Source organism: Bos indicus, chromosome 25, assembly GCF_029378745.1.
Source record: "Bos indicus isolate NIAB-ARS_2022 breed Sahiwal x Tharparkar chromosome 25, NIAB-ARS_B.indTharparkar_mat_pri_1.0, whole genome shotgun sequence".
NCBI classification, from domain to species: domain Eukaryota; kingdom Metazoa; phylum Chordata; class Mammalia; order Artiodactyla; family Bovidae; genus Bos; species Bos indicus.
This window is the reverse complement of record NC_091784.1, coordinates 38,382,620-38,409,973: the sequence shown is the minus strand read 5'-3', so window position 1 is coordinate 38,409,973 and position 27,354 is coordinate 38,382,620. Positions and strand designations below refer to the sequence as shown.

General features: G+C 52.5%; 1 protein-coding gene across 9 annotated transcripts in view; it reads left to right on the top strand.

The window, feature by feature from the left end:
* TRRAP (transformation/transcription domain associated protein) overlaps positions 1-27,354 on the top strand; it is a 90,526-nt gene that overhangs the window by 36,761 nt on the left and 26,411 nt on the right. For 7 of the 9 annotated variants that reach the window (XM_070780187.1, XM_070780188.1, XM_070780191.1 and 4 more), the window contains exons 29-56: positions 804-925; positions 1,212-1,382; positions 2,781-2,849; positions 5,222-5,275; positions 5,405-5,425; positions 7,016-7,135; positions 7,370-7,489; positions 7,848-8,012; positions 8,107-8,288; positions 8,450-8,648; positions 9,082-9,210; positions 12,068-12,334; positions 13,485-13,691; positions 14,897-15,055; positions 15,153-15,287; positions 15,549-15,659; positions 16,498-16,644; positions 17,974-18,187; positions 18,735-18,860; positions 19,495-19,641; positions 20,238-20,437; positions 20,955-21,076; positions 21,246-21,459; positions 22,586-22,765; positions 24,640-24,786; positions 26,011-26,130; positions 26,351-26,638; positions 26,774-26,911. In XM_070780187.1, coding sequence (XP_070636288.1) covers positions 804-925; positions 1,212-1,382; positions 2,781-2,849; positions 5,222-5,275; positions 5,405-5,425; positions 7,016-7,135; positions 7,370-7,489; positions 7,848-8,012; positions 8,107-8,288; positions 8,450-8,648; positions 9,082-9,210; positions 12,068-12,334; positions 13,485-13,691; positions 14,897-15,055; positions 15,153-15,287; positions 15,549-15,659; positions 16,498-16,644; positions 17,974-18,187; positions 18,735-18,860; positions 19,495-19,641; positions 20,238-20,437; positions 20,955-21,076; positions 21,246-21,459; positions 22,586-22,765; positions 24,640-24,786; positions 26,011-26,130; positions 26,351-26,638; positions 26,774-26,911 — 4,274 coding nt within the window. The remainder of the gene's footprint in view (positions 1-803; positions 926-1,211; positions 1,383-2,780; positions 2,850-5,221; positions 5,276-5,404; positions 5,426-7,015; positions 7,136-7,369; positions 7,490-7,847; positions 8,013-8,106; positions 8,289-8,449; positions 8,649-9,081; positions 9,211-12,067; positions 12,335-13,484; positions 13,692-14,896; positions 15,056-15,152; positions 15,288-15,548; positions 15,660-16,497; positions 16,645-17,973; positions 18,188-18,734; positions 18,861-19,494; positions 19,642-20,237; positions 20,438-20,954; positions 21,077-21,245; positions 21,460-22,585; positions 22,766-24,639; positions 24,787-26,010; positions 26,131-26,350; positions 26,639-26,773; positions 26,912-27,354) is intronic. The other 2 variants (XM_070780189.1, XM_070780193.1) reach the window with 2 other exon arrangements.

Genomic DNA, 27,354 nt, shown 5'->3' with positions numbered 1-27,354 from the left:
ACTTGCCTTCGTACTTAGAAACAGTCATTTCCTCCTTTTTGATAAATACCCAGTGGTTAACTTTGTCTCTTGTTGACTTTTACACACTTAATGACTTAATGAAATATTGCCAGAATCCTCCTTGAATTAGAGGTAGAGGAGCTGAGAGGCAGAACTTGAGGATGGAGCTCAAGACATGGCAGGCCAGCGTGAGGGAGGATGCAGGGGGTCTTCTCACCCCTCCTGTTGGGGCTCCTCTCCTTGGGGCACCCCTCACGCGTTTCACACGAGCTAGAACATTACTGCTTAAGTAAGCTGTAACATACAGGCTCAAGTTACGTCCTCTGTCCTGAGAATGTCTGCCTGTCAAGGCCTTTGACCCCCCTGCAGATTGGGGCGCAGATAGTGGGGGGACACTGAGCTGAGTGTCCCCTTCTTCGCCAGAGCCCGCGGCCCCGCCCTCAGTGTCAGTGCCGTGCGCGTGCCCACTGGTCTGCCGTGCCCGCGCCTGGGCGGCATGTTGGGGGCAGGGCGTCGTTGGGGACCCCTTCACCCCTGTTTTCACCCCTCCATTTATCTGGACAGTAAGACTGATCGTGGGCTTTCTGGCAGGCTGTTACCTTGTTAGATAATAGTCACTCATGGATAACAGTGACCCTGTGAGTAGAAGGCCACGCGTTCTTTTGTCTTGCAGGAAGCCGGGTTATTAGGAAAGAAGTTTAGGGACCCATGTGTCTGTTGGTTGATAAAGCCTTTAGATGAGGCTGTTGCTGTACGTTTTTCAAGGTGAATGATGAAAATCGTGTTGATTTCTCTCCCTAAAGATGCGCTTGCGGCCTGCAATTATCTTCCTCAGTCCAGAGAGAAGATCATTGCTGCGCTCTTCAAAGCCCTGAATTCAACCAACAGCGAGCTCCAGGAGGCCGGAGAAGCCTGCATGAGGAAGGTGAGTGGGGCTGGGCGGGTGGGAGTTCCACACTGAGCTCGTCCTGTTGACTTTGTCTGTATCTCAGGAGTCTGCCTGTGGTTCATCCCACCCCGGAGTGTAATAGCATCTCTACCTATTTCATAGCCATCCTGAACTCTTGAAAAATTAAACAGGAATGCCCAGTCCTCCTCATTTCATCATAAACTTGTGGGAAAGCAGAGACTTGCAGCTAGACTTGACTGAGTTCTGGTTAGTATGAGTCGTACTCTGGTATCTTTCCCCCCTAACCTCTCTCTGTTAATAGTTTTTAGAAGGCGCTACCATAGAAGTAGACCAGATCCACACTCACATGCGCCCACTTCTGATGATGCTGGGCGACTATCGGAGCCTGACGCTCAACGTCGTCAATCGTCTGACCTCGGTGACCAGGCTCTTCCCAAACTCCTTCAATGATAAATTTTGTGATCAGATGATGGTAAGCCAGACGTGTATGATGAACCTGAAAGGTTAAACTTTTTAAAAAAGTGAATTACACACTTAAATGACTTACAGCTCCGAAGGTGTGGAGGGGGTACTGTGAACAGCCTCCCTCCCATCCCCGCCCTCCAGCCTCCCAGCTCCTCTTCCGGGAGACAGCCAGCAGGAACAGTCTCCCGTGTGTCCTTCTAGAGGTGGTTCCCGTTTGTCGTGGGACATACGTCTCTTTGATTCCTTCCCACAAAGGGATGTGGGATCCATCCATCCTTCCTTCTTTTTATATTTACCGTCCCATCATTCAGATGGGTGTGCGAAGTGCCTCTTCATCCTTGTCTTATGGCCACATAGTGTTCCGTGGCGGGGACGTGCCAGACTCTACCGCTTCTTTCCCTACTGGTGACCATCTTGATTGTTCCCAGTCTTTGGCCTTTGTCGACCGTGATGCAGTGAAGAACTTGTAAGGGCTTTAGAAATCCTTTTGAGTTTTTACAGTTAGCAAGGAAATAGCTATGCAAATAAAAGATCTGTTTGAAAAGTGTTTAAACCCGAGGAGTAGACAGATGAAGGAGTTACAGCTATTAACTTCATTTTGCATTCTGTAAATAAACATTTATAAATAATTTGTTAACTTTACGATTTTGCAGTACGTTACTGCAAACATGCATGTTTTTATGCAGCTTCTAAGCTTCACTTGCTGGTTTCTTCATGTCTGTAGATACCAAAGAAATGAACCATGGCCCAAATACCTAACTGGGAATTGACTGGTCCTAAAATTTTTAAGTGATGCCCTAATAGTAGAGTGTAATGTAAGTGAATTCTCCAAATTGCAAGGCCCCTTCCCTTCAAGCTTCCATATATGATACAGATATGTACCTACCGGTCTACACGCATACGACCTGGAACGCTCTTCCCTATGCTTCCGGCCTGGCCGCCTCTGTTGGGGCCCTCCTGTAGCTGGTTCCTGCTCCTGTCACGTGGCGGATGCCTGAGTTTTACCTCGTTTCCCCTGCTGTAAACTGGAGCTCCACAGGCTAGGGGTGCCGTCTGCTTGGTCATGTCTCTGCCCTGATGCCTAGCCTGGCTGCTGGCTCCAGGCAGACTCCGGGGACCGCCACGGCACAGAGTAACAGGAATACAGGTCCTCTTGTTGGAATGACCAGTTGTAGGACATCTCCTGCTGTATCAGGGTAAATTCAGCCTTCCTGTTTATAGAACATAAGAAAACATGTTACTCTCATCACTCATTTGGCTGCACTATTTCAGTAATTAGAAACATTGCCATTCTCATGTTGAGTAGGTTGGGAAATGATCATATATAGGTTTTCACCTATTTTGGAATTGAGATGCTCCCGTTGTCAAGAAAAAAATGTCTAAGGATGTATTTTTTTTTCAACAGCAACATCTGCGAAAGTGGATGGAAGTGGTGGTCCTCACCCACAAAGGGGGCCAGAGGAGTGACGGAAATGTGAGTGACTCGTTTGTTTCCGGGGGCAGCCCCGCCGCCGGGCACTGCCGTTAGTGATGCGAACGTCGGAGCCATGCTCTTAATTAAATCCCGGTCAGAGGTTTAGTTGTGTGTGACTCTAGTCCATGTAACCTGTTACACATATTTTGTTAGCGTTACATTTTCGCTTTTATTTCTCTTAATCATTGAACGTTCCTTTTTGTGTTTCTTTAAAAAAATCTCCCTTTTGTTCACTTGAACACGATGTTTTTGTTGATGAGAATCCTGGGAAGCTTGACATGTTAGTATTTCACTTTTACTAGCTTTTCTTTAAAGTGAATAAAGCGTGCTTTCTGGACGGTTCTTGGCAGCTGTCGTTTGCACGGGGGTGCAGTGCTCAGCTGCTGTTCCCACTGCTTTCCGCCCTCATTGCCTCATAAGCTGAGCAGAGGTCTTAGGCCTTCACCACGCCCCGAGGACAACGTGATGAAGCATCACGTGAGTCCTGGCACGCGTGTTCTCGAGGTCTGAATCCCCCACCCCTGTTGTTTGCCCAAAGGCCAGATGGCCCGTACTTCAAAACATAATTTTTTACAATTTCGAGGGAAAACCACTCTAGTTAAATCGGTAGGCTACAGTCCATGGGGTCTCGAAGAGTCAGACATGACTGAGCGACTTCACTTTCACTTTAAATCTTTTAAAGGATCCGACGTGGGTCGCTAAATGAATGCTTCTTGCTGATTTGACTCTAATCTTATTCACAGATGTTAATACTCTTTTAAAATATCTTTTAAGTTGATGTCTGTCCTCTCGGTGGGCTGTGTTTCCACAAGCTCCTGTTCCGCCCTGTGGAACTGCAGCAGTACCCCGATGAGGGGTTCCCGAGCTCTGCAGAGGCATCATTAACGTGGTGTTCCATGCTCCTGTGCCTATTTGTTGGATGCTCTGTTTCATCCCAGCTTGCATTTTCTTTATTTTGGCTTTATTATGCTTTGTGTTAACCATTCTGTGTCAAGATGTTCTTTTTCTGTGAGTCTTGTTTCCTGCTGCTTCTAAACAGCCAACGAGCAAAACTGAACCAGGATTTTAAACTTTCTTTAGAAGTGTCAAACCATCCATAACCTCTTTGAAGGTTTGTTATTTATGTATATAGGTGAAAAAAACCCAGAAAATCCTCATGGGGGAATTGCGGAGTGTGTTTGAAAAAGCTGAGCTCTTGGGAGTAGGCACGAGTGCCTCTGTACAGATGAGAGCTGTGTTTTTGCTCTAAATTTTATATTTGCTTTTACAGTTAGCTGTTAATTCTCTGAAACTTACAGCCAATTTTACAATAAACATTTAAGCCCTAGCAGGTAGATGAACGACTTACATTAGATCAAAAAGATCCCACAAAGTTTCAGTGAAGCTTACATGCGATGGGGGCCAGTTGCACAAGGGCTGGGGCCATGGATACTGGGAGTTGGCTAAGCTCCTGCTAAAGCCTGTTGCTCAGCAGTGAGCACGTCCCCAAGAGCGTCTCACTGCTGAGGGAGTCACGGCTCTGCACTCGGGGGCCACAGTGTTTGGGGTCCAAGGCAGAGCGGCTGTGGTTTCTGGTGTGAGCCCAGAGCGAAGCTTCCTTTCTGCTCTTGAACCCTGATGGTTTTCAGTGGGTGCTCCACAGATTGAGGAGCAGTTTATTTGGTTGGATTTCCAAATAACATTGCCCAGCTGAGAAACTGTAACTGACGATGTGCTGAAAGTTGAATAAAAATAGTCATTCCCCATGACATCTTCACCCCTGATGATCCGAGCTTTGCATTATCACCACATTAGGGAGGTTTGCCTGTTTGGCGTTGAACTTACGGGGGAGAACTCGTGACCACCTGTTACACACACATACCCAGGCACACAGCTTCACTTCACAAGGTAACCCAGATGTCCATCCAGTGGGTGGTGTCATGGCCTGTGGGTTCTTCTGAGTGTGCAGGCCTGAAACATGCCTGATTGATAGGGATTAAGCCCCAGCTTCAGCGGGGCAAGTTTTTTTTTAAATGTCTTAGCCCTCACGTAAAATCTTGAATGACTGATTCTAAACAAAACAGTTTTTTAAAACGTATTTGCATACAGCGAAGTCTTACAGTTTCTCCCCCAGGACAAGAATTCCAAAACTCTTTGTTTGTTAAATTCAGGGAAGAGCGCACTCCCGTGACACCATCGGAAGAGCTGTTCTGACATCCGAAGGGTGGACGGTGTATGTTTTGCTGTTGCGCATCTGTTAACTGTCGTGTGCTTTCTTGACAATTGTCTTCACTGTCTTGTTTTCCCCAACAACCCTGACTGTTTTGAGTGTGCGGGAAGTTCTGTGTAAATAACATGAATAGAAAAAAGATGATTTTCCTCCCCATCCTCAGGAGAGCATTTCAGAGTGCGGGAGATGCTCCTTGTCTCCATTCTGTCAGTTTGAGGTGAGAACAACCTATTAACAGTCAGTTTGTGACTTGCACTGTGAAGAACAGTTTATATTTCCTTTTCTGTTCTGTTGTGTTTACCTTTGCGTTGCCTTTTTTCATGCTGTAATTTTTGTTTTGGTTCAGCCTGCCGTGGAAGGGGTAGAGGTGAGAACCAGTGGAGGTGCAGGAGGGGTTGTCGTCGTCCTTGGTTTTGCCGTGACTCGTGGTTCTGTGGTGGACGGAGTGTGTCGTGCCTGAGTGCAGTGAGCGTACTTGTCTGTCTGTGGCGGGCCTGTATCGGTCCCACCGTTGCCGTGAACTGTCTGGGGGCCACGCATGTTTCCCGTTAGGACCTTTTTAAGCCGGTTTCTAAGTTGTTTTGTTTCCTACACGCTAGAATCGCCACATCTCAATTTTTCTGATTCCCTCGGGTTTTTGCTCTCATACCGTTTGTATGAACTCACACATCTAACAGCCTCTTGAGAGGAGACACCGCAAAGAATGCAGGAGGCCTGCCAGAAATCGGGAGGCGTTCTCGTCCTTCTTGCACACGTCTGACTGAGCAGCTGCCTCCATGGCCCTGCCCGCGCCCATCCCCCGTGTGTGTCTGCCGCGCACAGCGCCCTCGGGTGGGCCCAGCGCTATGGCCTGGGACCGGGGCGCAGCCCCGCGCTGGCCTCTTCTGTAAAGTGGGGGTGGTAACGCCTGTCGTTCCTGCCGCCCCTCCCGGTGGTGACGCGAAGACCAGCAGTGGTTCTGTGACAGGGCTTTGAAAACCTACACCTTGGAGACGAAAGTGCCATTTTTAGAAGGTTATTCAAACTTGAGGATCGAACTAACTTATTCTGCCCCCAAACTCAGAAACACTGGAGACAGGCACTCCAGGGGAGGCCGGGGGTGACAGTGAGCTGATGCTTCTCGTTTCTGACCCCTCTCATGTTTGGCCTCTCGGCTTGAAGAGGCGTTCTGAGCGCTCTCTCCACTGCCGCCGGGACCCGGTGCCCCTGACTGGCGCTTACCATCCCCATTTTACCGCAGTGGGGCCTGGGTGCCTGGCGCCCCCCACCCACAAGGGACATCAGGGCATCTTCCGCCCCCGTGGCCCGAATGGCGGACCCAAAACTGTGGGAACTGACGCCGAGAACGCAAAGTCGGGTGACGGGGCTTGGTCGCCGAGCAGCCCACTTTGCACGTGATTCCGGGGAGCAGTCTGTCAGCTTTGTTTTCAGGCCTGCTTGGCAAATTCTTAGTCCCACAGCCGGTCATTTATTTCTGCTGATAGTTAATTTCCGGGGTAAAGACTTCCCGTATGTTTTGAGGACTTTGTGGCTGAGTTTTAAGGGCAGAAGAAGTCTGTGCCCTCAGAACTTGCTGCACTGGGGAGACCCCATGCGGTCACAGCACGTGGGGGCCTCTAATGTTCAGGCCACGGGCACGAGCCCCTGCCCCCGAGGGGGCTCACCTCGGCGGCCCGAGAGGTCACTCCCAGCACTGGTCAGCGTGCGTGCAAGCGGACGTGGCACCATCACCAGGTGTGCGGTCCCCTCCCTCCGCTGGCAGAGCCCAGGGCAGGTCGTTTCCTCCGGCCACAGCTGGAAGCTGAGGTTGGCAAGTTGTGGCTTTCTACGTGTTAACTCTGCTTCTGTTGGCGAGCCTTGCGAACGTAGTAGAGCCTAGCAGGGTCTGTATGAGGTTGATGCCTTTGGCTGGTGCGATTAATTGGCCTGTTTTCTAATTTCTGACTTTCTCCATTAGGAGATGAAAATCTGCTCTGCCATCATAAACCTTTTTCATCTGATCCCAGCTGCGCCCCAGACTCTGGTCAAGCCTTTGCTAGAGGTCGTGATGAAAACCGAACGGGCCATGTTGATCGAGGTAAAGGCCAGGCTCAGGCTCATTCGGTTCTTCCTGCGTCTTTGACGGGGAATGTTTTGTGTCATGCTTCAGCTGGGTTCATCTAGCAGAGGAAGGTGTGGGGTGTTCATGTTGGCTTGCGGCGCGTGCAGTCCACTCATGAGGGGAGAAGGCGCACACGGAGCCGTGGGCAGTCGCTGGACCGGAGAGACCTCAGAGCCCCAGACAGTGCAGGTTTCACCGCGTGTCTTCCAGGCTGGCAGTCCCTTCAGAGAACCTCTGATCAAGTTCCTGACGCGCCACCCCTCGCAGACAGTGGAGCTGTTCATGATGGAGGCGACGCTGAACGACCCCCAGTGGAGCCGGATGTTCATGGTGGGAGCCGGGCTGGGACTGGGGTGCTGCTCTACAGTCTGAAATTTGTAGTTGACTGTTGAGGTTTTATTTTTCTCTGATATAACTTGAGCATTAGAAACATCGTGTCCTGCTGAGAAAAGCTCAGGTCCAGGAATCCTCCTTTGGAGGATTTTGATCGTAATGGATAAATGAGCTGCTCTAATTATGAAAACCAAGTGTCTAAAAAGTACTTTCTAAAGAGAGTGCTTTTGTAGTCTTTTTTTCTTTTTTTATTCTACCTCAGATTTAGGAAGAACCTTAGAGTTCACATCATCTAAAATATAAAATAGTTTGTGGGCTTTGATTAGCTTAAAACAGCTATTTGTTTTGTTTGCAGAGTTTCTTAAAACACAAAGATGCCAAACCTCTTCGAGACGTGCTGGCGGCCAACCCCAACCGGTTCATCACGCTGCTGCTGCCCGGTGGCACCCAGACCGCAGTGCGCCCCGGCTCGCCGAGCACCAGCACGCTGCGGCTGGACCTGCAGTTCCAGGCCGTCAAGGTAGCGCGGCTCCCCACCACGGCCGGTGCCCCGAACGTGCCGTCAGGATGCAGGGAGAGCCCCGCCGGCGTCCTCACCGTCTCCTCTTTGGCAGATCATCAGTATCATCGTTAAAAACGAGGATTCCTGGCTGGCCAGTCAGCACTCCCTGGTGAGCCAGCTGAGGCGTGTGTGGGTCAGTGAAACCTTCCAAGAAAGACACCGGAAGGAGAACATGGCGGCCACCAACTGGAAGGAGCCCAAGCTGCTGGCCTACTGTCTGCTGAATTACTGCAAGTGGGTGCATCTGGGCTCCGGTGCCTGTGGGCTCTTCTGAGGCATGGGTCACGGGGTCCCTGTGTGTAGGCATGGCCTGTAGAGCATGGGCTGTGGCTCTGAGCAGCTGGAGGGCAGGTCGGATGTCCCGGCAGTTACGGCCCTCTCATTTGAACACGCAGGAAGAATTACGGAGATATCGAGCTGCTGTTCCAGCTGCTCCGGGCCTTCACTGGTCGCTTCCTCTGCAACATGACCTTCCTAAAGGAGTACATGGAGGAGGAGATTCCCCAAAACTACAACATCGCCCAGAAACGGGCCCTGTTTTTTCGCTTTGTGGACTTCAATGACCCCAACTTCGGAGATGAGCTGAAAGCCAAGGTAGGTCCCTCTGTTGCTGCAGGAGAATCCACAATGCTTGAGCTCGTTTTCCCGGGAGCCAGGGCACTCTGTCCATGGTCTGCTGTCTTTCCTGGCGTTGGAAGAGCAGTCTGGGCTGTTTAGGAAGGAAGTTTCATTGTTGAGAAACGTGAGGCAGGTCCAGCTGTGAACCAATGCTGACGAGTGGTGTGTTAGTTCCTTTGCTTTTATAAAACAACTTGTTTGAGGTGAGAAGAGTGAACGAGTCTGCTCTTTTCCTCAAGTTGTTACCCTGCCTTTGCAGTTGCCACTGGAAGGAAAGACAAAATTGCTAGCTGCACCCCTGACTGAGTTCTGCCCGGATGCTGCAGCATGACCGAGCTGGTTCCACCTAGTGAGAGAGAGAGAGCCTGGCTTTGTTTTTCTTCTCCTTCATTTAAAAATTTTTTTGTAGGTTCTGCAGCATATCTTGAATCCTGCTTTCTTATACAGCTTTGAGAAGGGGGAAGGAGAGCAGCTCCTAGGACCTCCCAATCCAGAAGGCGATAACCCCGAGAGCATCACCAGTGTGTTCATTACCAAGGTGACGTCACGAAGCATGCATAGCATGGGAGATGTGTGTGTGTGTGATGGGTTCAATGCAATAAAGTGATGTCGCGAACCACACAGAGCGTGGGAGATGTGTGTGTGTGTGTGTGTGATGGGTTCATCGCAATAAAGTGACGTCACGAACCACGCAGAGCGTGGGAGATGTGTATGTGTGTGTGTGTGTGATGGGTTCATTGCAATAAAGTGACATCACAAACCACGTAGAGCGTGGGAGGTGTGTGTGTGTGTGTGTGCGAGATGGATTCATTGCAGTAAAGTGACATCATGAACCACGCACAGTGTGGGAGATGTGTGTGTGTGTGATGGATTCATCGAAATAAGGTTATTTCCCTGCGGCTTTTATTTTTCATGATTGCATTCATTCTTACTAGTGAACTTACTAAGGCAGCTTCACTGTGGAATCACTTAATTTTTCCAGGTTAATAGATTTCAGTGGGAAGCAGAATATATCACGTTGAAAATTCACATGTCGTGGTTGTTTTGCAGAAATTCCTATTGCTGGTCAGTAGTGTTTTCATGATCTATTTACAAAAGAATCTACTAAAAGCCAGTGAGGACGTGAGACTGGACCAGTTACCACTGTGACCCTTTGCTGCCACATTCATGAAATGCTGCGGCAGTGGGATGTCTGAAATTAACTTGGGTCTTGGTTCGTGCACAATAGTGTTTGCAGGTTGCACAAGTGAGGCTTTAGGAATCGTGTTCTCCTGAGAACTTCCCATGGTGCTCTGTGGTCGGGCTGGTGCACTTCACCATTGGATGCTGAGTTTGCCTTGAGGTGGTTGGGCCGAGTGTTCATGCACGGCTGCTGGTCGAATGCTGTGACCGTGGGGCTTCACTCATCATGGGCCTTCATTCCTTGCGCGGCCCATGAATTACTACCCTTGGGAAGAAGAGAGTAGGTTCCACACCCCCTGGCCTGGGGTCCGGGTAGAGGGGAGGCTGTTCACAGGACACGTGGCCAGGCTTTCCATAGTCTGCTGCTTAAGCCAGGCGTCCTTCTGCAGTTCTGACCCTAGCTCCATCCTCCTGGGGGAGTGAGAGCTAAGTCCCAGCAATTGTTTTGGTCCACATACTGCTGTGTGCCCTGTGCTGGGCAGCTGTGGGCACATGGAGACCCAGACTCGGGCCTTGCCATGGGCTGCCCTCTGTGGGCTGCATCCTGGAGTCGGATGCTGTCAACTCGGCACCAGTGAGGGGTCAGGAGTTCAAGTGTCGATGAGGATCAATGGTGCAGGGCAGGCTCGCGCCCCCAGGGAAGGGCCTCTGTGAAGCCGCAGATCCAAGGGAGGGAGTTGGGGACTAAAGGGCCCCCTGATGGCAACACAGCTGTTGTGGAAGGCTTCCGTCACAGGTCTTCTGAGAGGCAGAAGGTTGTGAGGGTTCGTACTGGATTGTGTGGTCGGTCTGTGTGACTCCACAGAGGCAGGTAGCATTTTCCTCTGTGTACATTTTTCTTATATCCGTGAAACACATGTAGAAATTTGTCAGACCCTTGATTGTATGGAAAAGTGTAACTTTTTTTTTTTTAAGAATAGAGAATTGGGGAGTAGGTAATATTTTCTAATAATACTAAAAAACGAGTTAGTAATTAATGATTGACTAGGAAAAACAATAACTCAGTTACTTGGAAATTGAGAAACTCGGTCGTGACTCCCCTTGTGTGGGAGGGCTCGGAGCCCCCTGCCCCCTGTGTTCCAGCGTCTACGTCTGCTCCCTCTTCAACACTGAAATAAATTTGGCAAGTTTGTAATCTGTCCATAATAAAGGAAAATTGATGTAACGTCATTGAGTTTATCCCCGTAAGGCTTAACGCTATGTGTGTAAGAGGGTACGTGTGTTATGAGTGAGTGTGTATGCGTGTGTGTGGAGGAGTAGATTGCCAACTGACCCTTGAGGAGGTACGGAGGTAGCAGAATGTTATGTGTATAGAGGGTATGTGTGTGTGTGTGTGTGTGTGTGTGTGTGTGTGTGTGTGTGAAGCCATAGACTTGTCGAGTGACCCTTGGGAGGTTTGTGTATAGTGTGCGTGTGCGCGCGCACGTGCGTGTGTGTGTGTAGACTTGTCGAGTGACCCTGGGATGTTCAGAGGTACAGAGTGGTATGTGTATAGAGGGTATGTGCACGTGAGTGTGTGTGTAAAAGCGTAGACTTGTCAAGTGACCCTTGGCAGGTTTGTGTATGGAGTGTGTGTATGTGTGCACGTGTGAAGGCATAGACTTGTGGAGTGCTCCTGGGAGGTACAGAGGTAGCAGAATGTTACGTGTATAGAGAGCGTGTGTGCACGTATGAGTGTGTTTGTGTGTGAAGGCGTAGACTTGTGGCACGCCCCTGGGAGGTATGTGTCTAGAGTGTGTGTGTGTGTGTGTGTGTGTGTGCGTGCGTGCGTGCCTGCGCAAAGGCATAGGCTTGTGAGTGCTCCTGGGAGGTGTGTGTCTAGAATGTGTGTGTGTGTGAAGGCATAGACTCATGAGTGCCCTGCGAGGTATGTGTATAGTGTGTGCGTGCATGCGTGTGTGAAGGCATAGGCTTGTGAGTGCCCCTGGGAGGTGTGTGTCTAGAGTGTGTGTGCATATGTGAAGGTGCAGACTTGTGAGTACTCCTGGGAGGTGTGTGTCTAGAGTGTGTGTGTGTGTGCGAAGGTGCAGACTCGTGCGTGCCCCTGGGAGGTGTGTGTCTAGAGTGTGTGTGTGCGTGTGTGCGAAGGTGCAGACTCGTGCGTGCCCCTGAGAAGTGTGTGTCTAGAGCGTGTGTGCATGTGCAGACTCGCGCGTGCCCTGCGTGGCAGGCGTAGCAGAGCCAGCAGCGCCCCCTTGCGCCCGTGCCCTCAGGTCTTGGAGCCCGAGAAGCAGGCGGACATGCTGGACTCGCTGCGCATCTACCTGCTGCAGTTCGCCACGCTGCTGGTGGAGCACGCGCCCCACCACATCCACGACAACAACAAGAACCGCAACAGCAAGCTGCGCCGCCTCATGACCTTCGCGTGGCCCTGCCTGCTGTCCAAGGCCTGCGTGGACCCCGCCTGCAAGTACAGCGGGCACCTGCTGCTGGCCCACATCATCGCCAAGTTCGCCATCCACAAGAAGATCGTCCTGCAGGTACCGGCAGGGCCCAGTCCCCCTCGGCACGCACAGCCTCCTCCTGGCTCATCGTCTTCCCCGGTGCATTTACAGATGCCCCTTTTGCCGTCGTTTTGGGATGGTGAATCCTCCCCCATGATTTGTTCCCGCCCTTCCTCCCACTCCTGCTCTGTCTGCTCCTTCCTCTCAGCCTTGCTTTTGAAACAATACGGTTCTGCTTCGACCACCTCCTGCTCCTCTGTCTGTTGCTGAAGGTGTGTCCGTCCAGGGCCTCAGCCCACTCATTAGCTGCGGACAGACAGCGGGTACTCGGGGGTCCTCGTCTCCTGACCCTGTCCGGGTGGACCATCTCAAGCACGTTCCCGGTGTTGCTCAGTGGGTTTGGGCCTTGATGCCACGCAGCCTGGGTTTCTCCTGCTTATGAGTTCCATAACTCTGACCGAGCTCATCCCTGTCTGTGTCAGAGTTCGCTGTGATCCTGTGCTTGAGCACCTAGCCTGTCTGTCCCACTGAGCCACTGGTCAGGGGTGGCGCTCATCCTGTCCTGAGCCACCCTTGATTGTTTGCTCTGACCACACCCTCCTGGGAACTTCCATGGGCCAGAGACCCACCAGGGGTGTCTGTGACACCCTGTAGTTCTCCCAGGCACCCGGGTTCAGCAGGTCCTATTGTTTCCAGCCTGTCCATGACCTGTGTCCCTCGAAACTCCGTGCTGGTCACGCTGGGAAAACGGGCTCGCTTTGTGTGCATGTGTGTGTTTCAGTCGTGTCCAACTCTTTGCAACCCCATGAACTGTAACCCGCCAGGCTCCTGCCTATGGGAGTTTCCCAAGCAAGAATACTGGAGTGGGTTGCCATTCCCTTCTCCAGGGGATTTTCCCGACTCAGGGATCGAACCCGGGTCTCCCACATTGCAGGCAGATTCTTTACCATCTGAGCCTAGTCCAGCACAGGCACACACTAGGTGCTCAGAAAACATTAGCGCAGACATTTTCACAGATCAAAACTTTATGAAAGACAAAGTCACTGCTATGTGCTTTCCTAATAAGAGCCTCAAGGAATTGTTTAAAGGTTGTTTTTACAGAAATAACACCTTGTTTCTGAGTGACTACTTCCATCTCGCTTGTTAAAGCCTCCATGCTTACGTGACAATCTCCGTCCTGTCTCAGGTGTTCCACAGTCTCCTCAAGGCACACGCGATGGAAGCGCGAGCCATTGTCAGGCAGGCGATGGCCATCCTGACTCCGGCGGTGCCGGCCCGGATGGAGGACGGGCACCAGATGCTGACCCACTGGACGAGGAAGATCATCGTGGAGGAGGGCCACACGGTCCCGCAGCTGGTCCACATCCTGCACCTGATCGTGCAGCACTTCAAGGTGGGGTGTGTGTGGCTGGGCGCGGGGGCCTCAGAGCAGAACCTGGTACGCTCTCGTGCATTTGCTTTGAAGTTTCCCTTGTCTTTCGTTTTTCTGCAATAATGAGGTTGTCCTCATCTTTCCCTGGGCTTCCCTGGTGGCTCAGAGGATAAAGCCTCTGCCTGCAATGCAGGAGACCCGGGTTCGATCCCTGGGTTGGGAAGATCCCCTGGAGAAGGAAATGGCAACCCACTCCAGTATTCTTGCCTGGAGAATCCCATGGACAGAGGAGCGTGGTGGGCTACAGTCCACGGGGTCACATAAGAGTCGGACACGACTGAGCGAGACACTCCCAACTCCTCATCTTTCAGAGAAGGTATTTCTCTTCTCTAGATTAGCATGAGTATGTGTGTGGCCTTACAACATGGGAAGTGCTGTAGTTCAGTGGATGTATCCTAGGTATATGCTTCTAAGACAACATTTTTCTTGTAAGTACGCTTGGTCTTTGAACAACAAGGGTTTGTGCTGTGTGGATCCACTCGTATGCAGATGTTTTTCAATAAACACGTACTGTAATATCACATGATCTGCGGTTAGTTGAATCCGTGGATACGGAGGACTGACTAAACTCTACAGTCGCGTTTTTGACTTGGTGGAGGGTGGGCACCCCGACCCCTGTGTTGTTCAAGGGTCAGCTGTACTCAGTTACCTGTGAATACAGGCGAGTTGTTACTTTAAGGTGGGAAGTAGTGTCATTAATTCTTGAAGAGGTCACTGGCATCTCCTCTTCTATAACCAGATCACCTCCTTCTTGTATTTATTTATATGTAGATTATTTTTTATAGATTTTTGGGTGGAGGAGAAAGGACTGAATTGAAAATTTGTTCTTTCACAGTCAGCTCTTTAGAATTAGGAATTTGCCTCTTGGCGTGGCCAGCTTTTATAACACTGTCTGAAGTTTAATACGTGTGACTAGACTTGCCTACCTAACAAATTCATTATTTCAGCATTTTTTAAAGATGGTCCTTAAAAGCTAAAACACGCTTTTATATTGGAACTCAGTGAATGAAGGGGGAGTGATACTCATAAAAGGTGTTGAGAGATTTCTTAGCTTAAGTTAGGGTTCAGAATTCTTGGGCAAAGGTTGGGTCGCGTGCTGAGGCCGAGGCAGATGCGTGCGTGTGCCCGCGTGCCGGTGGCCCTGGCATGACCACCCGCGTCCGCAGGTGTACTACCCGGTGCGGCATCACCTCGTGCAGCACATGGTGAGTGCCATGCAGCGGCTGGGCTTCACGCCCAGCGTCACCATCGAGCAGCGGCGGCTGGCCGTGGACCTGTCCGAGGTCGTCATCAAGTGGGAGCTGCAGCGGATCAAGGACCAGCAGGTAGGGCGGCAGCCCCTCCCGCCGGCCCCGGCTGCGTTCCCTGCAGCCCTCCCCGGAGAGCAGTCGGCAAAGTCAAGCGTGGGTGCGTCTTTTTAAGCCCGATTCAGACATGGACCCGAACTCAAGTGGAGAAGGGGTCACCTCCGTCTCGTCTTCCATCAAGAGAGGCCTGTCGGTGGACTCTGCGCAGGAGGTGAAGCGCTTCAGGACGGCCACGGGCGCCATCAGCACGGTGAGAGCGTGGACCCGGGCCGCAGGCGGTTCATTCATCCAGGAACTCGGAATGCGGGCCGGGCGCCACGCCACACCCCACGAGGCCCGTGCCCCCGCCCCCTGGACCTGGTTCCCTTTCGGGGGTGGCCCAGGCCCCGCCCTTCCTCCGTGGCGGCTGTGCTTGTGTGTGTGTTGGGGGTGCCCTGGTGCCCAGCACGGGCAGCCCTGGGGCGGGCCGAGGCCAGGCCGCGCTCCTGAGCCCGCTGTCCCGCATCTGCAGGTGTTTGGGCGGAGCCAGTCTCTGCCGGGCGCCGACTCGTTGCTCGCCAAGCCCATTGACAAGCAGCACACGGACACCGTGGTGAACTTCCTCATCCGAGTGGCCTGTCAGGTGTGCATCCCCGCGTCCCCGTTAGGGTCCTTCCGCACAAGGGCTGCCCGTAGACTGAGTGCATTCAGCCGTCTGACCGTTCGGTCAGAAAAGAAACAGACAAACCAGGTCTGGGAGCTTGTCTTCAGTAGCTTGTCCCTTTCTTACCAGATCTCGTTTGGTGACATGCTGATGTTCCTGAAAGCCGACTGTGTTTTATAATAGGATTTTTTATAACTGTTTTTCATCAGTGATGAAATAGTGGCATATCTTAGAATTAATAGCATGTTGGTGACATTCAGTGACCCTGGGTTGGACTACTTGACTTTCAGGTGACCTGTGTCATGAGGGTGTTGGGCCGATCCATCCCACACAAGTAGTGGACAGCGTTCAGTGGTTCAGTGCCTCGTAACTGGCATTCGTTTACCATTCACATCAGTAACATATTTTCACGCCATTGTTGGCGATCAGTTTCTGAAACTTTGCGTTTTAAATTTCAAACAAACCCTTGTAAGTGAGATTTCCCTCACAAAGGAGTTTTATAGCTATTAAGAAGTAGTGCGTGCTATTTTACAACACTATTGAGGATCTCTAAGTGCTGGAAACAAGCTACCCGACTATCAGCCGATACTTCCCTGAGTGCCACAGCGTGCTGGGCACAGCCTGGGAGGCCCAGCCAGGGGTACCTCGGGGAGGCCCTGATGCCGCCCCTTCTGTTGCACAGAAGAGTGCAGGTCACCGCTGACCCGCTGTGAGGGGGCAGGGTCCTGGCGGAGGCCAGCAAGGGTGGGCCAGGGCAGGCGAGCAGGGTGGGCCCTGTGTGCAGGGTAACTCGGGCCTGACCTGCGTGAACTTCCAGGTTAACGACAACACCAGTGCGGCGGGCTCTCCTGGGGAGGTGCTGTCCCGCCGGTGTGTGACCCTCCTGAAGACGGCCTTACGCCCGGACATGTGGGCCAAGTCGGAGCTCAAGCTGCAGTGGTTCGACAAGCTGCTGATGAGTGTGGTAGGTGCGGGGGTCCTCGGGACGGGTGGGCCCCGAGCCGCCCCCCTCCGCCAGTCGGGGCTCCTCCCACTGCTCTTCTGGTCGCTGGGAGAGGAGGAGAGAGCGCCGTGCTTACCCCTCCACCCAGGTAGAGCTAGGAGTCTTGGAAGCAGAGTAGTGCCCTTCCTTTTCATGGACTCATTGCTTAAACCGACTTACTGGCTAGCCCGGAATAAACACGTTTGACTTAGTCAACAGTCTTTAAAATGAAGTTGAGTTTTTGAACACAGATTGAATAATAAACATGGCACCGAATAGCCAGGTGTTAAGAGAGAGCCCCAAGTGCAGGTCTTCTGATGGCTTTTTGGGTGTTCTTCGTCCTGTGATTGTCCAGAGGTTACAGAAGCTGCTCTCTTGCTTTATCCATCTCGTTACCAGGACACAGTTGTGTGTCTAGGTCTCTGGTGAAACCTGAAAGCTTTCAGTTTGAAGATTTTAAAACCTGCAGTAAATGTCTGTTACTTTGTGCTGCAAAGATGAGTGTTGCTGTTCAAGTGTACTGAATGGCCCCATAGGTTTCCTGTGTTACAGGAGCTCCAGAGCGGTAGGCCTGCTGGGTCCGCAGTGCGTGCTTTGAGTCTAGCCTTAGGCTTCACTGCTAGATATCTCAGATTTCTTTCCTCTGTTTCTCTTGGAAAGGGAATTATTTTCCTATGAGAATTAGTCACCGTTGACTCCAGCTTAGCCCCTTCACGGGCTTACATTCTCCAAGAGTAGTGGGTGTGCTCACGTGGACGTCTGCCTTGTCCCCAGGGTCCACCTCAGAGTAGCATCCATGCAGGGCACGTGTGTGTGTGTGTGTGTGTGAGCCACAGACACGAGTGTCCTGAAGCCAAACTTAAATCCTTACTGTGGACCTTGGTGCTCTGTTTTGTTTTTTTTTTTTTAGTGCTGACAATTTATGAAGTTGATTTTACGATACAGTTTTAAGGATATTTGCTTTTGGAAGGATGTATGTAGTTGAACTAAAAACATGAAAGGAGAAAAGCAAAATTTATTGCAGCAGTTGCCTTTTTAAGCCAAATACTAATGTTTTTCGTGAACTTTTTAAAGGAAGTTTGACTAAATTCTTAAGGCGAATTTATTGAAAGGAAGATTGTGAAATCCTACCGTAGTCACAGAACATGGCGCCATGTACACGCCTGGTGTGCTCACCCCTTGGTGGTTCTGGGTGTTTTTGGTTTCACCTCCCAAGCCTCAGTGGCATGCGGCTCGGGTTGGCTTGCCCCCTCCCGTCGCCGGCGTTCACGTGCTGTCTCATCCGCACCTGGCCCGTGTCCCCCGTTGCAGGAGCAGCCGAACCAGGTGAACTACGGGAACATCTGCACCGGCCTGGAAGTGCTGAGCTTCCTGCTCACCGTCCTGCAGCCGCCGGCCATCCTGAGCAGCTTCAAGCCCCTGCAGCGCGGCGTGGCCGCCTGCATGACGTGCGGGAACACCAAGGTGCTGCGGGCCGTGCACAGCCTGCTGTCCCGCCTCATGAGCCTCTTCCCCACCGAGCCCAGTACGTGGCCAGCACACTCCTCTCTCTCTCTGCTTTCTGCCTGGCTGGGTGGGCCCAGACCTTATTACTGAGACTGCTCCTCCCTCTTCCACTTGCCATATAAGCCATTTTATCATCCAAGCTTTTTTTTTGTACCGTGAAACTTTGTTTAAAAAAAAAAAAAGGTTGACATAACTTCACAGTCAAAGTCTTCGCATTACATTTTTTGGTCCGCTTGGGAAATACAGTTTCTCTTCATCAGCTAAACATTACCGTTTCTGTAAGGTTAAAAGAAAGCTCGGTTAAAGCATTTTGGTCAAGCGATGAACAGCTGGAAAGATGGAATTTTGGCATGTTTTCCTTGTGTTTAGGGGGTTGAGTTGAGGACTGGGGACATGAAAGGTGGTCACCGAGCTCCGTTAACTGGGAGCCACGCATCCTGGGGTGAGGGTCGCCGTGGGTCCCAGATGATGAAGCTCAGAGCTGGCCTGGGAAGAGTCAGTGTCTCTCAGAGCCGGGCAGGGCCCGCCAACTGGCCCCCAGCCCCACAGTCCCACTCCTGTTTCAGGCACTTCGAGTGTGGCCTCCAAGTACGAGGAGCTAGAGTGCCTGTACGCGGCAGTGGGCAAGGTCATCTACGAGGGGCTCACCAACTACGAGAAGGCCACCAGCGCCAACCCCTCCCAGCTCTTCGGTGAGTGTGCACCCCTCCTGCACACGTCTCTCTGCTCGCTTGGACGGGCTTCCCTTCTGGGAGGAGCTCTGAGCCAATGTGGTGTTGAGCGTGTCTGCGAGTGGCCGGGCGCACACAAGGCCAGGTTCCCTGGGGTCTTGGAGATGGAAGCCCAGCCTCAGAGCTTCTTCCTGCCTCAGACGCACGTGCTCCTCCCCACCCCCCATCTCCAGGGTTGTTTAAAGGTCCATGGTGTAAGCTTTTATGGGACGTTTACAGCTGGTTCTTGAACAATTTGGGGCCTGGGGCGCCGACCCTGCGCAGGTGAAAGCCTTCTTGTGAGTATAGTCGGCCTCAGCGTCTGTACAGGGTCTCGCTGCGTCCACCGTGTCTTGTCCGCAGATTGAGCTGACTGAGGATCGAGTAGCGCTGTCGTGTATATGGCTGGAGAAAAGCCACACAAGTGGACTCGAGCAGTTCAGACTTGTGTCAGGCTCAACGGCAACGTCGACATTTCAGATCAATCTGTACTTTTGTCAAAAACGGCCCATTTTTGTCTAGTGCATTGTTTAAATATTTTTAGGGGTAATTGACATTTTTGTGACTTACGCAGTTTTTAGAGACTCAGAAACCCCCTGGCACTCTCCCCCTGCAGGGACCCTGATGATCCTCAAGTCCGCCTGCAGCAACAACCCGAGCTACATCGACAGGCTGATCTCGGTCTTCATGCGCTCCCTGCAGAAGATGGTGCGCGAGCACCTGAGCCCACAGGCCGCCTCGGGCAGCACGGAAGCCGCCTCAGGTGACGCGCTGGGCCGGCCCCGCCTCGGGCCGCCGCGACTGGCAGCTCCACTGACCACTGCTTTCGTGTTCATCATCATTTGCTCTTAACAGAGCAATTCCGAACGTTTCATTGATTTCCAGAGTCAGGCACTCTTTTAAAGTGAAATGCTTTTTAAGTTTGTGATTGTAAGAATGAAGAGATTTTGAGGAGCCTTTGCCACTAGTTATCTAACAGTTTTGCTGTAAGCAGAGATGGCTAAATCAGAGCCACTGTTTCTGAAGAATGAAGTCTCAGGGTCCAGACCCAAGCTGTGAGCTCCGGAACTCGGGTGACGTGTTGTGGGGAGGGGAGCAGTGGGAGTCGCACCTCTCAGCCCGCCAGGGCCGTGCGCGTGACTCCAGGGCTTGGCCGAGCCCCCGGTCCCGTCAGCTCTGTCGTCCCCTGCCCTGTGAGGAGGCTCTTGTTGGGCCTCCCTGGCACGGCGGTGAGGTCAGAGCCAGGAGGCACTTCCCACGCCGGAGCTCTCGTTTCGGGGCGAAAGCGTTCTGGGGAGGGCGTGGGCGGGATCCAGCCGCTTGGGTGGTGGGGATAGCCGGTGTCTCTCCCATGCGCAGGGACCAGTGAGCTGGTGATGCTAAGTCTGGAGCTGGTGAAGACGCGCCTGGCCGTGATGAGCATGGAGATGAGGAAGAACTTCATTCAGGCCATCCTGACCTCCCTCATTGAGAAATCCCCCGATGCCAAAATCCTCCGGTCCGTGGTGAAAATTGTGGAAGAATGGGTTAAAAACAACTCCCCGATGGCAGCCAATCAGGTGAGCTGGGCAGGGGCTGTGCTCTGGCCTGTGGGCCTTCTCGAGAGAAGGTTCAGCCGTCGCTGTCTAAGCGCTTCTGCAAGTTCTCAAGCGGAGTATTTTTTCTCTCCAGTAGTTGCACTCATGGGGTTCTTTTTTTGAGTTGGATTTTTCTCACTGTGCTTCACAAATTTTGAACAGAAACTTGAAATAACTGGTTGTGTAATGTGGTTTTACTTCTGTTAGAATGTTAAATGAGCCAAAAATAACAACCATGAGGGACTGTTACTTGGTAACTAAGATGCTAGCAAACTTCCAGTTTGTTTTCTAGTTTAGTTGCTTTCTCTCCCAAGTGAGTTGTAGTCCCCCAGGAAAATTATGTTGGCACCTGTCTTGATCTTAAGCATCCAAAGAACCATTTAGAAACAACCTTATTTTACCTGACAAGACTGTAGGAGGTTAAAAATCAGCTGAGCAGATGGCTGAAATACTTCTGAACATGTCCTTTCTCAAATAATTGACTCTTAAATTTGTGCAGACACCTACACTCCGGGAGAAGTCCATTTTGCTTGTGAAAATGATGACCTACATAGAAAAGCGTTTTCCAGAAGACCTTGAACTAAACGCCCAGTTTTTAGACCTTGTTAACTACGTCTACAGGTAATCACCGCAGCCGAGCACGTCGCGTGTCGCCCCTGCTGTGCTCTCTGACCCACTGGTGGTGTGACTTTTTAATCTTCTCGTATATAATAAGCTTTAAACGTTCGCTCATGTAAGACACACAGCGTAGGTGGGCGTCATCAGTGAGCCTTTTGTCCAAATGTTCCAGGGATGAGACGCTGTCGGGCAGCGAGCTGACCGCAAAGCTTGAGCCAGCCTTTCTCTCGGGGCTGCGCTGTGCCCAGCCGCTCATCAGGGCCAAGTTTTTCGAAGTTTTCGACAACTCCATGAAGCGTCGCGTCTACGAGCGCCTCCTCTACGTGACCTGCTCCCAGAACTGGGAGGCCATGGGGAACCACTTCTGGATCAAGCAGTGCATTGAGGTAAGCCGGGTGTCCACACCAACGCAGAGAGGCAGACGTCTCCACCGCAGAACCGCTGTCCTCTCTAGTAGGAAGGAGCTGACCAACAGCCAGGAGGTGGAGCGGCCAGGCCAAGCCGGCCTCACAGCATGTGGGCTCTGACCACTTAACTCACGGGGCCAGGGAGCTGGAGGTGAGGGCCCCTGCAAACAGTCAGGCTGTTTGAGTGGATGCAGAGTCAGACGGCCTCCGTTTCTAACTAGCTTGTGGTCAGTTGTTTGTATTCCTCATTATTTGGCTTTATTACCAGCAACCAGGTTTCCTAGGCAACCTAGGTTTCCCGTAGAGAATGGGAGGTTACGCATGCCGTGCACATAGGCTGTTGACTACGTCTGCAGGGAGTCACAGCTATCTGACATGCCAGGCTATGAGATTCTGCTTGCGGGAAAGGAGGGACTCGTGGCCGGGCTTCAGGGAGAGCGTGTGGGCACGTTCCCACCAGAGCTGAGCATCCATTCTCAGCGCTGTGAGCAGCAGCAGGTGGGATTCTGTGATGGTGACACAGGGGGCAGAGGTCCCCGACTTGTTCTTTCAGGAGGCTGTCGGTTACATCAGGTGCCAGGCTCTGGGTCAGGTGGTCAGAGAGACCTTGGAGGAGGGGCTGGCCATTCCTCCTCTGTCCGAAGGTCTGGCCTGTCTCCAGGCAACACCAGTACACAGCCCCACACTTCTCTGCCTTCCTTCTCGCTCCTCACAGTGGAGCCAGGAGTGTCCTGCCAGGGCTCGCCCACCATGTGCTGCCTGGCACAGGCTGCCTCTTCCTGCCAGCTGTGCTCATGAGCTTTCTCATGGCAAAGCAGATCGCGTCACTGCTTGCCTTCGTGCCCAGCACACGGTCTAGACTCCAGGGCCCGGTCTAGCTGGTCTGTCTCCAGCCCGCTGAGACATGGAGTCAGGGGCACCTGAGAGGGGACAGTGGAAGGGAGGTGCAAGCTCCTGTCTAGGTAGGGGCAGCGGGATAGAGCCAGCCAGGCGCTGGGGGGTCAGTGCACGTGTGTGCCCTTGAGGTGACTCGGAGGTCACCGGGGTCCCCACGCCTGAGCGCCAGGCGCAGGTCCCAGGCCTCTCCTCCCCTGCGTGCCCCCAGCTCCTCCTGGCCGTGTGTGAGAAGAGCACGCCCATCGGGACCAGCTGCCAGGGCGCCATGCTGCCCTCCATCACCAACGTGATCAACCTGGCTGACAGCCACGACCGCGCGGCCTTCGCCATGGTGACGCACGTCAAGCAGGAGCCCCGGGAGCGCGAGAACAGCGAGTCCAAGGAGGAGGTAGGGCCGCGCCCGCGCCGCCTCCGCAGCCAGCCTCCCGGCTCGCTGGGAAGATGCTTTGTCAGCCGTGGGGGTTCTAGGGCGAGAGGGACAGATCAGAACCTGTCTCTGCTGATAGGTCTGAGTGTGGTGCCTGTTCAGTTACCTACTGTTTCCTTTTTGTGTCAAGGTATAGTTGACGTGCATCCTGTTCATCTCAGGGGTACAATGTGAGGATTTGGTATTTTGTGTGTGTTGTGAAATGATCACAGTAAGTCTAGTTAACATCCATCACCACACGTAGTTACAGGATTTCTTTTTCTTGTGATGAGGACTTCTAAGATTTACTCTCTTAGCAACTTTCAGGTACATAGTGCAGCATTATTAACTGTAGTCCCCATGCTGTCCGTGACACCCCCGTGAGGAGTTTATTTTTTCACCAGAAGTTTGTGCCTTTTGCGTGTCTTTGCTGAGCACAGTGCCCTCAGGGTCTGTCCATGTCGCAGATGGCAAGATTTCAGGGTAGAAGTGATGAGCATCTGGGGTTGCCATTCAGTTTTGAGAGCAGTCACTTATCACGAGTTGGTGCTGCTGAGGACAGCGTCTTTTACTCTCTGCTGACGGTCCTCTCCAAGTCAGGAGTCGCCCACGTTGTGTCCTAACGCACCGCTCTGTAGAGTGACGCTGTCGTGAAGGAGCCGTGTCTCTAGCTGGTTCCACAGGCCACCTACTCTGGCCCTCCTGGGTCTCCACCCGGTCTGGCTGGGGCAGCCCAGGAGCCTGTCACTAACCATCAGGGCTGAGCCTCGGTCCCGATGGTTGTCGGGACTCCGTGTGGGAGTGGGGACGACCCTCAAGGCATGGATCTGTGAACGTGTCCTTTAGGCTGTCGGCCTGTAGAAGCTCAGGCTGGCTGGGGCGTTGCATGTCAGAAGACAGCCAGCTGGTGCTGGTGGAGGAAGGCACTCTCTTTGCTCTGAAAGGGGTGGTTTGTACCCCTTGTGTGTGAGATCTCTATTTCATTAACAAATAAGAATTTAAGACTTTTTTCACTCTGCACAGGAGATCATCGGTGATGGGATCTCTCCTTCCTGTAGTCCGCTGTGGGGTTAGTGGCAGCTTTGACATGACTCAGGGCAGCTTTGGGCTTCCCTAGTGGCTCAGCCGGTAAAGAATCCACCTGCAGTGCGGGAGACCTGGATTCGATCCCTGGGTTGGGAAGACCCCCTGGAGAAGGGAGAGGCTACCCACTCCACTGTTCTGGCCTGGAGAATTCCATGGACTGTGTAGTTCATTGGGTCGCAAAGAGTCGGACACGACTTCACTTTTACTTTCACTTTTTTGATGTGACTTGTTTTCATTCTCAAGAACACACACCAAATGTTCCATAACCTGACTTCAAGCCCAGTCTTGGCGATGGGATGCTGACTGTTAACTTCCCAGAAGCTTCAGACAGAAATCAGATTCCTTCCTCTTTGGGGACGAGTTGTGTAAAGCCCTGTGCCCACAAGGTGCTGTGCATTGGCCCCGATGATAGTCTTGATCCAAGTAAACCAGTCTGTGCTGCGTTCTCAGGAGTGGCAGGCGGTGATTCCTAGTAGTCTTTATGGTGCTTAAAGTTGTGTTTTCTTTTTTATTTTCCTTTCTATAATCCAAACATGACAGCAAAATGCTGACATTTTTATAGCATCATGTAAGAAAGCGCTAGATCTGATCTAGCTTTATTTGCTTGTCTTTTGTTTTAGAACTCAGGATTATTTAAATAATCAGACTTCCAGGAAACTGAAGTTTTACTTGGCAAAAATGTAACAAAAAGCTTATGAAAGTTGTGTGTGTTGATCTTCTTTAACTATTTGACCTTTTGGTTTTGCATGTTTGTTTTTTGTATTCTTTAGGATGTAGAGATTGATATTGAACTGGCTCCTGGCGATCAGACCAGCACGCCCAAAACCAAAGAGCTGTCTGAGAAGGACATTGGAAACCAGCTGCACATGTTAACCAACAGACATGACAAATTTCTTGATACGCTCCGGGAGGTGAAGGTCTGTGCGAGTCTGGGGGATGATGGTGGCTCTCCCCTTCCCCGGTATTTTGAACAGTCCATGAGCCTACAGACTCCCCCATTCAATGATGGTGGCTCTCCGCAACCCCCTATATTTTGAACAGTCTGTGAGCCCATGGGCTCCCGTATTCATAGCTTGAGGCGAGCATTTCTGGGGGCAGGTCCGTGATCATTGAGAGCTTTGGCCTCTGCTATGTTAACGTGGAGTCAGGAGCCGCCTGCCCGATGGGCAGGGAGCGGCCATGTGAGGGCAGCCAGATTGGTTTCAATGCAGCCTTCCACACAGGGCAGCCTGAGTAGCAGACAGGAGCATTCTTCACTTGACTGTTCTCTCCCCCTTTCTGTGGAATGTTTGTACCCTGGGCCTCTGCATTTTTGACAGGGACGTGGTCTGGGGTTAGCTCCCTTCCTGGTCCGCTCTTGGGTGAAAGGGACAAGATGATCTTGACACATGTGTCTCTGTCTCAGCCGCAGGGCCCACTGTGGGCTGGCAGGCGTGTGCCCGAGCACCTCTGCATCAACTGTGTGTTGCTATGTGGGAAGGTGGGCTTCAAGCTGCCAAAAACCTGACTATGAGAAATTCACACCTTAGAGACAGCGGAGCTGTGGGCAGAGGCAGCCACGTTTGTGGGTTTGATGTGCCTGTTGGGTCCCCAGTTTCCAGCTCTGGCCCCGGTTGTGGGGCGTGCTGGTCCAGTCCTATCCATTCCAGTTGCTTCTCCATCTGCTCACTGTTCATTGCAGAGACTCTGACCTCTCGTGGTTCCTGATTTCTTCTTCAGGATTACGCCTGCTGGCAAATAACATAGACTCTCTGCATACAGCTCTGTTTCCCCTTGGTGTCTTCAGCAGCCTCTGCTTTGATGGCATCTGTGTATCTCTTGCTTGCACCTTCCGGGTCAGCGTAGTGTTCGTACTTCTTGGACATGGTGAAATCAGTAACGTTAAGAGGTGCTCTGGGAGGTTAGACATGTGGGCATGTCACTGAGCCCCTTTCCCGCGTCCATACTAGCCGCTCGGCACAGCAGGAGGGGTCTGTGGTGCCCAGAACTCAGGCTTCACTTCGGCACGACATCCATTCAGGTTCTGAACGTCAGGCAGTGGAGCAGCATCGGGTAGAGTGGGTGGTCCTGCTTCCTGGGCAGGGAGTTCGGGCGGCACCCGCATGCCAGGGGCCTGGTGCCAGACGGTCTCTGCCCTGCAGACGGGAGCCCTGCTCAGCGCCTTCGTGCAGCTCTGCCACATCTCCACCACGCTGGCCGAGAAGACATGGGTCCAGCTCTTCCCCAGGCTGTGGAAGATCCTGTCTGACAGACAGCAGCATGTGAGTCTGTGTTTTCTTTAAGTCCTCTTTTGAAAAATACAGTTTTAGCTTTTGAGGAGTGTTCGTGAAAGAAACTCTTGATTAAGTTTCAAAGGCTGAGGGAACTAGCGTTATCCAAGCGTGAGTTACCACACGCGTGCCAGACGCTGGGGGAAAGCACGAAGGCGGGCTGGTTCTTGCACAAGGCCCCGGCCAACCCCAGCCTGCGCTTGGGTTTCAGGCTCTGGCGGGCGAGATCAGCCCGTTCCTGTGCAGCGGCAGCCACCAGGTGCAGCGGGACTGCCAGCCCAGCGCCCTCAACTGCTTCGTGGAGGCCATGTCCCAGTGCGTCCCGCCCATCCCCATCCGGCCCTGCGTCCTCAAGTACCTGGGCAAGACCCACAACCTCTGGTTCCGCTCCACCTTGATGCTGGAGCACCAGGCCTTTGAGAAGGGGCTGAGCCTGCAGATCAAGCCCAAGCAGACAGCCGAGTTCTATGAGCAGGAGAGCATCACTCCACCCCAGCAGGTGAGGCCCTGCCTCCGTGTTCACCCGTCCTGATGAGCCTCTCCCCGGTGGTGGCAGATTAGGGGCCGTGAAGTTGCCCTGTTGGGGAAACACGGTATTCCCCCTTTAGCACTCAGAGACTGCGTTCTGTTCCAGGAGATCCTGGACTCCCTTGCGGAGCTCTACTCTCTGCTGCAAGAGGAAGACATGTGGGCGGGCTTGTGGCAGAAGCGCTGCAAGTACTCAGAGACGGCCACAGCCATCGCCTACGAGCAGCACGGCTTCTTTGAGCAGGTAGCACCGCCAGGGAACCTCCGGGCCTCGTGGGTGGTGGAAGGCGCTGACGGAGGTTCTGTGGTATTGTAGCCTCGAGGCAGTTTCTGTCTAAATAAAGAAGTTTCCTGATTTCTTGGAAGCATGTATTGGTCCACATACAGACTCTGAGATTGAAGCCTCAGTTTTAGAGACATGAACACTGACGCTCAGTCATAAGTTCTTTACTGTCAGTGAGGCCGGCGTGGATGCTTCCCTTCTGCAGTCCTCTGTCCCGTTGGGGTTCGTGGAGCGTGAGGGTTTCGTCCCCCTGCCTGTCCTTGCTCGGTAGTGGGGTCGCTGAGCGTGGCCGCAGCCCCGGGTAGGATGCCGAGCCACAGAAATTCCAGAAGCAGAGGCAGAGCTGTGGCCCAGCTGCCGTCACTGATGGGTGGAGACCTGCACGAAGTCTCGCTGCTTCTGCT